General features: G+C 42.8%; 1 protein-coding gene across 4 annotated transcripts in view; it reads right to left on the bottom strand.

Annotated features, from left to right (window-relative positions):
• The window catches only part of LOC117358815 (core histone macro-H2A.2), a 153,353-nt gene that overhangs the window by 118,995 nt on the left and 19,026 nt on the right, over positions 1-15,332 (bottom strand). For 3 of the 4 annotated variants that reach the window (XM_033940533.1, XM_033940534.1, XM_033940536.1), the window contains exon 2: positions 6,368-6,589. In XM_033940533.1, coding sequence (XP_033796424.1) covers positions 6,368-6,539 — 172 coding nt within the window. In that variant the 5' untranslated portion in view covers positions 6,540-6,589. Of the gene's footprint in view, positions 1-6,367; positions 6,603-15,332 lie in introns of all 4 variants that reach the window. The other variant, XM_033940535.1, reaches the window with a different exon arrangement.

Below are 15,332 nucleotides of genomic sequence, written 5' to 3'. Positions count from 1 at the left end.
CGACATCACTGATGATATGGCAAATGGAAGCCCTGGCAGGCAGGCCATGAGCAGGCTGCCTCTGCTACTGCTGCTGCTGCTTTAGGAGGCCCGAAAGTTGAGGTCTCACGGTGGGGGTGTCAATCAGTAAGTGCTGCACAGGAGTACAGGAAGGAGGGAAAGTTCCTGCACAGGGGGATGGGAGAGATGGAAAGCTAATGCACTAAGGGGAGGGAGGGAGGGAGAGAGGAGAAAGGAAGAATTGTTGGAAATGGTGTGGAGGAGATGAAGGAAGAGATGCATCAAAGAGGTAGAAAGGAGTGAGAGGGAGAAATCCTGCATAAGGTGGAGGAGAGGGAGACATGCATGGAGAAGAAAGAGGGAGAAATGGACATAGGGTGGAGGGCAGGGAGAGATGGTGCATGGAGAGAGAGAAAGAAATGTTGCACATGATAATGGAGGGGAGGAAGGGAAAGATGCTGCATGGAGGGGAACTGAGAGGTTTGACCCAGGGCACAAGGCAAGGAGAGAGAGATAATAGACAGTGGGAAAGAAACAGACATGTTGGATAAGGTACAGAGATGGAAGATGAATAGTGAGCATGGAGAAAGAAGAAAATGTCAAATGGGCAAGAGACCCTGGTGAGCAAGTTAACAAAAGACAAACAGAAACCAGAGCCTAAGACCAACATGATTTGAATAATAAAATGACAACAAAGGGTAGAAAAAAAATGGAAAAATTATGTTCTTACCTGTTAATTTTCTTTCCTTTAGACGTAGCAGATGAATCCAGAGACCAATGGGATAGCACACATCTACCAGCAGGCGGAGATAGAGAAACTGATTAACAGGTGGTCCTATTGGCTGGCACTCCTCCTGTATCTCCAGTATAGCTCCTTACTCAAGCATCCGTAACCAGCAATAGGCATAGCATGTAAAAAACTTCTTTCCCATAACAAATCTCAAAAGGCAAAACACAACCATCAATAATAACAAACCTCGAAAGTTGCAAAAGAAACAACCAACAGACAATATCCAGAAAGGGTGGGGCTCTGGATTCATCTGCTGCGTCTAAAGGAAAGAAAATTAACAGGTAAGAACATAATTTTTCCTTCCTTAGCAACAGCAGCAGATGAATCCAGAGACCAATGGGATGTAGCAAAGCAATCCTCAATCTGGGTAGGAAGCAAACGCCGCCTCCGCAACAACTGAAGCACTAACGCATCCACCGCATGCTCCCCCACATCTAACCGGTAGTGCTGAGATAAAGCACTCTCGGAAGACCAAGTAGCCATGAGACAAAATTCCTCTAAGGAAAAAACCTTTGGACCGAGTCCAAGTAGCCAGCGCTCTGGAGGAATGAACATGAAATTCTTTCGCCAACCGCTTCCCTGACACCAAGCAAGTGTAAATAATGTCCTCCTGGACCCATCGAGCGATACATTTGAGGCGTCCCTTGAAGAATACAAAAAGGTGATCTAAACAACTAAAAGTCGTTAGAAACCTAGCTCACGGAGAACGCTACGCACTTTCAAAAAATGAAGTGAATAAAAGCATGTCTCCCCATTTCTCCACCCAGGAAGAAGGAAGGAAAAGTGAGAGTGTCATAAAAGAAAGGATGACACCTCCTTAGAAAGAAATTGTGGTACCGTCTGAACTGACACCCTAGATGTTGTAAATCAGAAATAGGAAACCCCGCCGTACAAGGCCTGCAACACAGAAAACTGTCGAGCTGAAGCCATGGTCACATGAAACACTGCGCTCAAGTCACAGCCTGTAAGAGGCTCAAAAAGTAAGCTTGAAACAGTGCCTCCAGTATACGGCAAAGAAGTACCTGAAGACTGTACTCCGGATAGGTTCTTAAGAAGTGTACGAATATACAGTACTCCTTCCAGGAACTGCACCACACGAAGCTGAGAAGTAAGCGAAGAGCAAGATACTGAGCTTTGGAAACAAGCCAAGATTGCCACTTGAAGTGGAAGGGAATTGAACACAAAGCCCTTGGCAGAACGCATATGCCAAAAAGGAAAGAACAGAAAATATAGAAGCCAGGCAGAGAGCCATGACACCCATGACCTATCAAAAGCCAGGTCAGAATACCAAAGGAAGACGAATAACCATGGTGGTCGGACCCTAGGAGACCAAATCCAGAAGTACCAGGAATCCCAACAGAGTGGCCGCTGAAAGACACATCAGATCCGCAAAGCAAGAAGGGTGCAGCCAAGCCGGAGATTCTCTGATTACAGTACCCTGAAAGCAAGCTTAAGATTCCAAATCCATCCAATCAACTGCCAGGGGAAACACCCAAAAGAGAGAAACCAGAAGTGAGGAAGAAGCAATGCTGCTACCCCCTCTGACTGCTACTCCCTGCGTCCGCTGAAGGAACTAGAAAACTGGGAATTTTTAGACGAGGCCATGAGGTCTAGTTCAAGGAGAGCTCACCTTCATATAAAGAGCTGGAACACTTGAGAGAAGAGTTCCTAATCTCCAGGATGTAGAAGACGGTATTACCACTACTATACGTTCTTGCAAAGCGCGGAAAGGTGAACTCAGCGCTGTACAATGTAACATACAAAAGACGGTCCCCGCTCAGAATTTGAGGAGAGAAAGGCCATCCAAACCCTGCTCCTGTCTCGAAAAGGGCATGTAGACATAAGAGAAAGAAGAGATTCCACCCATTGAAGGAGACCAGAACTATACTCGCCCAACCGAGCACATCACATACCGTCCTGTCCGTAGAGAAACATCACCACAAGAACACGTTCCTAAAAGACATGTACCGCCATGCCGGAAGAATGGTCTGAAACTTCTGAACTCCTGAAACTCAGGAAATGGTAGCCAGACCATGTTGCAGTCCAGAAGAATGAACGAGTACTAAGTCTCCTGGTAATACCAGACTCCATGTAGTGAGGAATGAAGGCACCGAGCCCCCCAACCCGAAAGCCTGGTGGGTGACTATGCGCCAGTCCAGCAAAGGCCAAGGCATGCCTTTGAAAAGAGTAATCTCGCTGAGCCACCAAATTACACCAAACGAGGCTTGAGGAACCGACTAGATAATACTGTTAAACCTTTGAGATACAATGAACCACCAGAACAAAAGTGACTGCTGCAGTATGTTCACGTGAATGCGAGCTGAAGTTCCCAGGGGAGTCATCACCATATATCCTAAATCCCGTACAGAATCCCATACACATGCACTGGGTGACTGAAGAAGAAGAAGAAGGAGGGGAACCTGAGATTGAAATCTGTTGCCCCATTCTCTTGGAAGAAACCCACACCTCTCGTACGTGATTAACAACATCCCCAGAAATTCCAACATGTGGCCTAGAACAAGAGAACTCTTCAGAAATGTGAATATCCACATCCAAAGAATGAAGAAAATAAATCACCCAAGTGCGTCTGTGAAATTGACCTAGCTGGAAGATGTCCGAATCAACCAGTAGTCCAAGGAAGAAAGCACCTCTATGCGACAAAACGCTAGCACTACTACCAACATCTACTAAAATGTTTGGAACCGTGGCTAGGACCAATGATGTCTGCTTAAACAGAAAGCGCCGCTCGAGAACAACCAAGCGAAGAAACTGCTGACGTGGTGGTCACATGAGAATACATACAAATAATCTCACGGTTTCCCCTATGAAATGTCAAACTCAGAGAAACTAAGTGACCCATATGAAATCCATCGCCAGTCTGACCAATTCCCCCTTCTTGGGCACTACGAAGAAAAAGGAATAACAACCCCCTAGTTCCGGAAGAGCAGAAATTACTGTCCCAAGTTCTAGCAACCCGGGAAGGGGATCTCACACCAGCGTCACCTTTGGACACTCAATACACAGTGACACCAAGAAAGAAGCTGAAATGGAAGAAAATAATTCAAAGGTGCAAACAACTTGAAAGAAAAATCCAAAGACCAGCAACCTGACATAACCATATCTCCCTTTCCACGAGAAAGCCGAAAGAACTGTCAGAGGAAGTAAGGACCCCTTCCAAGTGAAGCAGATGACAGGTAACGAGCTGGAGGAGTCGTAAGTCCTGAATAGAAGAAACGAACTCCCCTGATAACATACTAGGCGTGCAACGTAAGAACAAGTATGATTAATCTGCGGCAGCCAGTGCGATCCAAACACCGCATGCCAGCTTCTCCAAAATACGACTGCCCTTAAAGGGAAAAGTCTTATTTATTTATTTTGTAATTGTGCAATGCGGCCCAGGGAAAGCAAAAGATCGGACACCCCTGCAGTAGACCCTGTTACACTAGAAATAGAAAAAGACAGTCGGGCTCGCAGGAAATCGAGAATAGCCATTATGCCCCTAGAACTACACCAAATGTCAGAAAGCAGGTCTAAAGCGTTACCAGACACATTCAGCGCTGTATAAATGGCACCAACATTAAGGAAACATCCAAACCTACAAAGTCTCACCCTTAGGAGACCCCGAGAGAGATGAAAAGAAGCCCGAATGAAGCACTGGGAACTCTCCTGCGACTGACATAAATTGTACAATGAATCGCCTTCCACCAACCCAGTACGGAGACAAGCCGAAACTGGGTGGCTAAGCATAGAGCAGATTCTCCCTCTAAGTGCCTGCAGAGACTCCCACAGGAGATAACGTTATTGTGGCAGATCAAACAACTCGGGAGACCTCCACACACCGAGCTCTAATATTACATTAATGCAGAAAACTGCAAGCACTGCCGACGCATCCGACTCCAAAGGCATAGAATGCCACAGCAGACAGCAATAACAGCCAGCTAAAAAAGAAATGCACCGAACGCTTTGGCGCCCCCACCAGCGCAGGATAAGTAAACACAGTCGCGGCAAACCGAACTCAAGGCCGCTCCGTTGATAACTCTATCCATGCTATGGCGATCTCGGCAGTGCAAGAGAACAAGCATGTGCCTGTTGCGCCAGCCCCCTTAAACTGTTGAAAACACAGGGAGACTGTGGAAGGCGCAGAGAAAAGAAGCTGCCGAAACAGACTCCAAGAACGCCACGGCGCATCCGCCAGCGTCGGAGCACAAGCGCAAGCCGCCTACTTGCGGAAAGGCACCGGCTCCACAAACAGTAGCCATCTTGGCGACTTGAATACAGCCGCGGCACCCGCTGTGCAAAGGGCAGCCCCAGTGAACAGGCCGCAAATGTTAGGACTCTCCCGTCCACGCACTAGAACAAGCTTGCGCCTCCCCGCGCAGGAAGGCACAGATTCAAACAACCGTGCCCAAAACACCAATCTGGAGCCCTTCACTTAAACAACCACACATTCCAAAATATATTCTCCACATACTGCAAATTTTCCACTGTTCAACAAAGTTAAGCGGTTGAGAAAGAAATTATCTATGTAGTGAACCACGCAACCGCACAGCTGTAGGTTTCCCAGAACAAAACATAATACCAACAACAAAAACCCGTAGGTCTAAGACAACCTCAAAACAAAGCACACAGCTCCAACACCACTAGAAAATATATAACCCGCAGAAGCAATGTAAAAAAGGAATACTCACAACCTGGCTGACAGGGCTGGCAGACACCGGTTGAGCACCCCTGATAAGGCACAATCATAAATAGCAAATGGTCTCTTTTTATTTTTAAAGGGAAAGATGAAAAAATAGAGACCCAGGTAGCCCTCTATCACTGGAGGGAGGGTGAGGCAGGGATCTGGAGGGGCCCAGGTGTAACCCTAAAGCCGGCACCGTTCAGCCGGACACCCCAGTCTCACTAAAGAGAAAATCTCAACAGGAGAAATAGCATCGCCAGCTCACTGAAGAGAAACCTCAACAGGAGAAAATAAAGTTCCAGTCACAGCCATAATCCAGGAGCTATTCGAATAGTGACCATCACCTGCTGGGAGATAGAGCATACTGGAGATACAGGAGGAGTGCCAGCCAATAGGACCACCTATTAATCAGTTTCTCTATCTCCGCCTGCTGGTAAATGTGTGCTATCCCATTGGTCTCCGGATTCATCTGCTGCTTTTGCTAAGGAAAATTTTATTTTTTGTTTTGTGATTACAATATGTCAGATTTGAAATGGGTATCCTGCCAGAGCTGGTGTTAGACAGCGAGCTTGAGTTGGGACCTAACAAGAGAGAGGAAAAGTCTTTTTTGTATTGTTTACACCACGGCGTGGGGCTGGAGAGAACAAAGGAGGTGGGGTGGGTAAAGAGGCTACAAAAATAAACCAGTCAGTCTATTTGGAAAAAAAATGCCTGAGTGGGCGGGAAAAGTGAATCGAACTGAAAATAAATTCAATAGGTCAAATTGAATCGAACCGAAAAAGTTTTCCCTAAATCGGGCAGCACTACTGTATACATGAAGGGTAACAGGTTATAGTGCTATCATTCTGATACTCTCCACATGCAACGTCAAGAAAAAAAAATTGCATATAGCTTACCTGCAAGGTATTCTATGACAGCTGCCATGTAGACTGGTGCACCCATTCCTATCCGGTACTTGTGTGTCCCTTTTCTTAAGTAGCGCATCATCCTGCCAACAGGAAAAATAACTCCTGCCCTTGATGAGCGGGACTGCTTGGTAGTTTTCTTCTTCCCCCCTCTGGCTGACATCTTTCTGCTGTCCGGTATCCGTCTCTAGATCTATCAATACGCCACCGTTCCTGTCACACATGCCCAAAGAGATAGGATACTATGAAAATGAAGACAAATACCCAGGATAACAAAAATATTTTTTTTAAAAAACATTTGAGGTCTGAAAGTGGACTGTACTGTTACATAAATAATTTCTACCATCAGCTTAGTATGAAAAATTTAACAGATACAATGCACATTTACTTGCCGTTTTCAGGGGAAAAGGAGAAATTAGGTTCTTACCTGCTAATTTTTTTTTTTTTAGTCTCTCCAGATTGGCACAGAAACTGATGACCTGCAGGTGGATTAGCATAAAGAGCTCGAACAGCATCCAAATAGAAGCCCCCAAGGCGTACATGGGTCAATGTGGGAAAAAAGAAAAGACCAATGCACACTATCAAAGGTCTTGGAGGCATCTAAGCTAATAAAAAGAGCAGGAATGTGATGGTGATGACAGTGAGCCATGGCGAAAAGCACCTTGCAGACATTACACACGGACTGGCGTCCATGGACAAAACCAACTTGGTCGTCATGGCCCAAAGATGGGAAATATGTAGCAAGTCGGTCCACCAACATGCAAGAAAAAAGCTTGAGATCCACATTAATCAGTGAAATGGGACGGTAAGAGCTAGAATCACCTGTCATCTTGCCAGGTTTCAAAAGTAGTGTGATAAGGGCCTCATTGGCAAAACAGGGGAAAGAACCACGTGCAATAGCCTCGTTATAATAAGACAGTAAAGGATCACAAAGTTGGGGAGTCAGCATCTTATAGAACTCTCCCAAAAATCTGTCAGGGCCTGGGGCTCTCCCTGCTTTTTGGGCCTTAATGACTTTCTGCAACTTTAATAACCCGAAAAGCAAGCAATCCACTGCCTCCTCAGGTAGGCGCGGCATCCCCGATGACTGTAACTAATCGGTAATAAGATCCGGAGAAGCATCGGGCGGCGAATCATACAATTTAGCAAAAAACTCATGTAAGACCTGTGCCACCTCAGTCGCCTGGGAGACAACCCCACCACCAGGATTGCGGAGGGCTTATGGCCACTAAGGATATCAATCAAGCAAGCCAGCAAACATCCAGGCTTATTGCCAAAACGCTGAAAGCGATATTTATAAGTGGCCCACTTCTGAGAACGAGAATGAAGCAGGGAATTAAGAGATGTTTGCATCGCCAGATAGTGTTCCCGGGTCTCAGTGGACGGATGAGCAAGATAAGCTCGCTTAGCCACTCTCAGGGCCTTTTCCAAAGTAACTATACCCCGATTCAAATTACGAGCCCTTGAAGAAGTATAGGAAAGAATATGACCCCGTAAAACCAATTTAGCAGTTTCCCAAAATAGTATCAGGTCATCCTGGTGTTGGGAATTGTGTCGCAGAAAATCCTCCCACCGATCTAGTAGAAACTTTTTAAAGTTGGAATCCTGAGCCAGATACTGAGGGAACCACCAAGACATAGCCTTAGTGTATGAGACATCGTGAATGTCAAGCCAGATGGGAGCATGATCTGAAATGCTCAACGGACCAATCTGAGCCTGGGCCACATGAGGAAACAGCTCAGGGGAGAGAAACAGGTAATCAATCCTGAACCAAGTATTGTGAGCTCTAGAAAGGTGTGTGCAATCTCTAACTTCTAAATGGAGAAGACATCAAGGATCTACCACTGGAAAAGATGTACAAAAATCAGAAAGAAGTTGCCCCCTCGCACCCAGAGGAGTGGCCGGCATAGAAGATTTATCAACATCTGGATCAAAAACTAAATTAGCCACCAATGTAAGCTGTTCTCTGCCTTCCATGACCAGTTGAGCTACATCTTAAGAGAATGCCGTTACGGGGACCAACTGGAGAGAAGGAAATTCTGGAGTGGACACATATGCACTCTTGCCCAGGGGACAACTTCCTGGGAGACTGCCATCTAGCCCAGTACTTGAAGATAGTGACAGGTCGTGGGCTTCGGCATCACTAAACTCTCTGTAAGCTGCTTCCTGAGCTTCTGTTTGCGTGGTTCGGGAAGGACACAGCCTCTTGCCATGTCAAAACGAACTTCCAGATACTGGACACTCCAAGCACTTAGGTGACTGTAATTGACTCTTCCAGAAGTTGACTATCCAACTGAGGCCTTGAAGCAGATCCAACACCTGCTTCACTGCGTACTCGCCTTCATGGCATGAAGGGGCTCTGATTAGCTAATCAACCAGGTATGGGTGAACCTGTATGCCCAGCTATAGCCAAATCCAAAAGCAGCACTGAGAGATTCAACGGTGAAGGGGAGAAATATGTAGAAACTGATAAAAATAAAGCTGAATTACTTAACAAATATTTATGTTCTGTGTTCAAAGCTGAAGTGCCAGGAGCAGGATCGCAGAAGACAAATGCAAATAGGGATGGAGGAGAGGTAAACCCTGATCAATTTGCAGAGGATTGTGTTCGTGATGAGCTAGCTAAACTAAAGGTGGACAAAGCGATGGTGCCAGATGGAATACATCCCAGGGAATGGAAGGAACTTAGGGAAGTTCTGGTGGCTCCACCAGCTGACCTCTTCAATGCTTCTCTAGAGTCAAGAGTGGTACCAGAGGACTAGAGAAGGGCAGCTGTAGTCACTTCTCCACAAAAGTGGAAGTAAGGAAGAAGTAGGGAACTAGAGGCCAGTAAGTCTGACTTCTGTGATAAGTAAATTAATGGAAACACTTATTAAACAGAGAATAGTGACATTTCTGGGATCCTGTGGATTACAGGACCCGAGGCAACATGGATTCACTAGAGGCAGCCCTTGTCAGATAAATCTGATGACCAGAGAAATGGATGGAGTACGCTAGACATTGTATATTTAGATTTTAGCAAAGCCTTTGACAGTGTTTCACATAGGCGTCTAATAAATAAACTGAGTGTCCATGGTATGGGCTCCAAAGTGACGGACTGGGTCAGGAACTGGTTGAGTGGAAGGTGACAGAAGGTAATGGTTAATAAAGATCACTCTGAGGAAAGGGATATTACCAGTGGTGTTCTTGGGCCTGTTCTTTTTAACATTTTTGTAAGCGATTTTGCTGAAGAGCCCATACTCAGGGTATTCGGTTTATTTATTAGATGCCTGTGTGGAATACTGTCAAAGGCTGGGTATTAGCTTTGGGGTGAGAAAATTTGTGGGGTGGTAGACCAGCTGCAAAGAGTAGTTTGGGGGAATAGGGCAGTTTGCAGAGTGGCATAGTAGTTGTTGGGGGATAGTTTTGAGGGAGAGTGGGGATTTAGTCTTCAACTTGTGCTTGAATAAGCATGGGAGGACTTTGATGGTAATGCCAGTACTGTAGTTGAAATTTAAGCCTATGCTGGGCAAATTTCTGTGGTCTGTGCCTTGAAAATGGCAAGGACAGTCCAAGTATGCATATGTTATCATTTACTAAGAGTTACCTTATTGGGAAGAGTGGATAGACCATGTAGGTCTTCCACTATATTACTATACTTCTATGTCAGGATAATAAATTACAGTACTTCAGATCCTTAACCAATAATCTAGGAAAGCTTAGTGTTATTAGCAGTTCTTGCGAACACAAAAAATTATAATAATAATCTCCTCCTACTTTTTCCAAACCATTTCATTCATTTGTAAAAGACACATTACCATTTAATTTACAACTGACAATATATCAAACCATAGTCTATGTAATGCAGTCTATATCACTACTTTATTGTAAGAAAGCCAAGCAAACAAACAATCAATATCATGTGTCATAAAAGCCTATTTTAACACAATAATATGACTGTTTTCTAAGAACTGGGGATACAATCCATAGACCTAGTACTTGCCAGTTTTGGTACAACCAGGGTGATATGACACTGCAATGCCAAGTGATGAAAGCAAAAGCGTTAACAGAAATTCAGGATTTCAATAAATTACAACCAGATCCAGATTAAGGCACAGATAAACTAGGCAAGTATCTAGGGCCAAACTTTGAGGAGGGGAGAGCCTCGCATATCAGTTCAGGACTCGAGAAGTGAGGATTGCCAACTCTTTGGATTTTTTTTTGAGATGCTACAAAATTATAAAAGTACCTCAAAGCTAGAAGGATAAAGTGCTAGATATTTTTTCAGAATTTAGCCCTCTATAGCTTTTAATTGCTCCCCTCTCCCTTCCAGTTCAGATACTGTGATAAGATCAAGCCAATAGGAAAATTTCTAGTCATAGTAAGGAGGAGCTCAACTGTGGCAAGTTCCTGTGCTGTGGTTAGTGGTTTAACGCGCGTAATAGCGCGTGCTAATTTGCCGGCCGCACTAGCCGCTACCGCCTCCTCTTGAGCAGGCGGTAGTTTTCAGCTAGCGCGGGGGTTATCGCGCACTAAAAATGTGCGTGCAATAAAGCCGCTATCGCGGCTTCATAAAAGGAAGCCTAAGTAGGTAGTTATCAAGCTGATTTAGAGAACTAATTTGCATTATTTGCCCCTTAACGCGTGATAAAAGGCTCTAATGCTGGATGAGGTGCCCTAATGCAGCATGCTATGATGATATTTTAATTATTTATTGCTTTGGAATTTTCCCGTAGATTTTACGGCCTCTTTGAATGTAAACCATCTTGAACCTTTATGGTATAGTGCGATTAATAAATTGTGTGTAAGATTATCACAGCGGTACAGAATTGAGGATCTCACTGAATATAATCCCTGACAACTCAAATGCGAAACGGGATACTCCCATTGCGATGTTTGCAAGGAACAAGATCAGTACTAGAATTTGAGATGGCTTTGAGATAAGTACTACAATGTTCCTTTGCTATCATAAAATTATCTGTGAGACTGAACTTTTGAATCATATGCTGCTCTATTTTGCTATATAATTCCTATGATAGGGAGGAATTGGTTCAAATGTGTTGCCCTGAACAAAATGGAGTTTTTTTGTAGACCAATGATGATGAATGAGCTTACCTGTTTTCAGCATCACTGTTATGTTAAGCTCTACATTATTTGTGAGGTGGGTTTTTTTCTCCACTTAAAACAGTATGGTGGTGATTACTGATCCTCCTTCTATAGAAAAGAATAGTGTGATTGTGATTTCAACTACCCCAATATTGACTGGGTAAATGTAGTATCTGGGTATGCTAAGGAGATAAAATTCCTTGATGAAATCAAGTACTGTTTTATGGAGCAGCTGGTTCAGGAACTGACAAGAGGTGAAGAAATTCTAGATCTAGTTCTTAGTGGAGCACATGAATTGGTGCGGGAGCAAATGGTGCTGAGGCTGCTTGATAACAGTGATCATAACAAGATCAGATTTGATATAATCCCTGGAATAAGTTTGCACAGGAAATTCAATACATCAGCACTTAACTTAAAAAAGGAGACTATGATAACATGAGGAGAATAGTAAAAAAGAAACTTAGAAGTGCAGCTGAAAAGGTCAAAAATATACATTAGGCATGGATGTTATTCAAAAATTCTCTCTTTTTTTGTTTGTTATTCAAAAATTCCATCCTGGAAGCCCAGACTAGATATATTCCATATATTAAAAAAGGAGGAAGGAAGATCAAACGACAGCCAGCGTAGTTAATGGGTGAGGTGAAGGAAGCTATTAGAGATAAAAGAGAATCCTTCAGAAAGTGGAAGAAGGATCCAAATCAAAATAACTGTAAACAACACAAGGAATGTCAATTCAAATGCAAGGTGCTAATAAGGAAGGCAAAGAGAGACCTTGAAAAGAAGATTGCGCTGGAGGCAAAAAACTCAAAGTAAAACCTTTTTTAGGTATATTAAAAGTAAGAAGCTGAGAAGAAAATCGGTTGGACCGCTAGACGACTGAGGAATAAAAGGGGCTCTAAAGGAAGATAAGGCCATAGCAGAAAGATTAAGGGCTCCTTTTATTAAGGTGCGCTAGCGTTTTTAGCGCATGCACAAGATTAGCGCGTGCTAGCTGAAAAATTATTGCCTGCTTAAAAGGAGGCAGTAGCGTCTTGCGCGCGTAGCATTTTTGCACTAGCACACCTTTGCAAAAGGAGCCCTAAATGAATTCTTTGCTTGGTCTTCACCACGGAAGATGTGGGGGAACTACTCGTGTCAGAAATGGTATTCAATTCTGATGAATCAGAGAAACTCAAATAAATCTCTGTAAAACTGGATGGATGATGTAAAGCAGGGGTGTCAAAGTCAGTCCTCAAGGGCCGCAATCCAGTCAGGTTTTCAAGATTTCCCCAATGAATATGCATGAGATCTATTTGCATGCATTGCTTTCAATGTATATTCATTGGGGAAATCCTGAAAACCATCTACATATCAAAGTTTTAGATAGGTTGCAGAACAGCCACTAGGCTTCAGCTCTGCTAGCCTTTAATTTGCTTTTGAGTTACCAAACATTAGGCATTATGATCTGGATTCTGTAAACAGCACTTAGAAAAATGGCACTGGCTGCGTGTCAGTCACACTTGGGCACCATTAACTGGTGACTACTGGCTCCTAAGGAAAAAAAAAAAACTTAGGCACCAGTAATGTAGGCCAGAGTTTTAACAACAATAACACTTGTAATTCTCATATAATTCTACAAACATAAAAATTATATCCCGTCCCACCCACCTTCTTTCAAATATTATAATCAATTATATCATAAATATAATATAAACACATAATTTAGTGAAATTTCCAGAAAAACTCCCTCCCACATCCCAATGTGTACATATATTCATCCAAGGAAAATGATGTTTACTCCTTACAATATCGTTCCAATGGCCCCCAGATCTTTATAAAATTATTATAGTTCCCTTTCTGTATTGCAATTGCTCTTTCCATCTTAAAAATATGGCATACCGAATTCCACCAAAATGTATAATTAAGATTAGTATAATTTTTCCAGTTATTGTGATATGCTGAATAGCAACCCCAGTCAAGATTAATAATAGTTTGTTATTATGTGCTGATATTTGACTTTTTTTCCTCATAGACATGCCAAACTAATGATATATTCCTGTACGCTTGCTGTAAGTTTTCAAAATGAATAAAGAATATATAAAAAAAAAAAATGTAGGCCAGAGTTTTAAGTTTACGGTTCTGGCAGCTAAGTTTTTGGGGAGAATCATGCCTAGTAACACCTAAGGTTTTCTCTGCTCCAAAACACACCTACTTTTTAAAATGTTTTCATCACTTTTAAATGGTGTGTTCAATTACCATGCCAATTAAAGCCGACTACTGCAATTAAGTTAAGCCAGTAGGCACAATCTAAGTACTGATAGAATTTGGCCCTATTTTTATTACCTATACCTGATGGAGTAGCAGGCAGAGAACCAGAAAAGCCAGGGTTCAAATCCCACTGATGCTCTTGGACAAGCTACTTAACCTTCCATTGACTCAGATGCAAAACTTACATTTTAAGCCCTCCAGGAACAGAAAATTGTACCCAAATGCCTTGAGTTATTACTGAGAAATTTTTGGTGTAAATCCAAACCCAAAATCCAATACCAGGCATAATGTGAAGTAATACAAAACACTAGATAAGTATTTCAGGAACTACAGAGCAATTGCAACATTCCATAATAGCAGTAACTTCCACAAGACACACAAACAAGGACCTACTTAGAAAAAGACAGCACTACAGTGGACGAAAGAAGTATGGCCCAGTGACTCTGGGCAAGTCACTTAACACTCCATTGCCCCAGGTACAAAATAAGTAACTGTCTAAAATATGTAAACTGATTTGATTGTAATCACAGAAAATGCCCAATACACTGATTGGAAAACTAAACAAACCAGATTAATCCTGCAGTCAGTGCTAACAGAAAGCCATGTCACTTTCATATATGCAGAATACAGACCTTCACCCAGTATACAATAAGTAACCGAAAACTAAATATAGAAATAAAAATTAAACTGAACCCCCAAGAAGCCAGACTCTGTGTACAATACAACACTAGATTAAAACAAACTGCAATGCATATATGTCCCCATGTACTTTGCAAAATGTACTACTACTGTACTACTATTTATGCAGCTCAGACAGCAGATGTAAATTTCAAAAAACTGACATATTCCAATCACTACATTACAAACAAACAAATAAAATGGAAAATATGATACTATTTTATTGGACTAAATACAACTTTCAATTAGCTTAAACCTACTTCCTCAGGTCAGGATAGTATATTGTTGTTATGTTATCCTGTTCTGACCTGAAAGAAGGTGGTTTTGGTCTCTGAAATTTAATCAAAAAGGTATTAAATTTAGGGTAGTAAAAAGATAACATCATATTTACATTTTCTATTTTTATTTATTTATTTTCCAGTTGTGGCCAGTTTCTGGTTTCTGCTTTTCTCTTAACTCTCTTGCATGAATTTCCTGTCTGGTTTTCTCTTTTGCCCTTCAGCTTTCTTCAGTTTATTTTCTGCCTCTGTCTAGATTAATTTATTTCTTACTATAGAATCCTCATTTTCCCTCTTTCCACTGTGTTTACCTACAGCTTGCCACCTCTTTGCCTCACCCATACCCCCAGTATCTCACTAACACTATACTCTCCCATCATGTGCCCTTTTTCATTATCCCCTCCTTCCATACAGCATGTGACATTTTTCTACCCCTTCCATCCAACATATGCCCTCTCCACCCCTTCCATCCAGTGTCTGCCCTCTCCTACTCACTTCCATCCAGCATCTGCTCTCTTCTTTCCTCCCAACTTCAGTCCAGAATCTGCCCCCACTCCTCCCAACTTCAGTCCAGAATCTGCCCCCACTCTTAATCTAATCTAATCTAAACCTTACGTTTGTATACCGCATCATCTCTACATTTGTAAAGCTCGACACTCCTCCTACTT

Source organism: Geotrypetes seraphini, chromosome 4 (genome assembly GCF_902459505.1).
Source record: "Geotrypetes seraphini chromosome 4, aGeoSer1.1, whole genome shotgun sequence".
NCBI lineage: Eukaryota > Metazoa > Chordata > Amphibia > Gymnophiona > Dermophiidae > Geotrypetes > Geotrypetes seraphini.
This window is presented reverse-complemented; position numbering and strand designations above follow the sequence as displayed.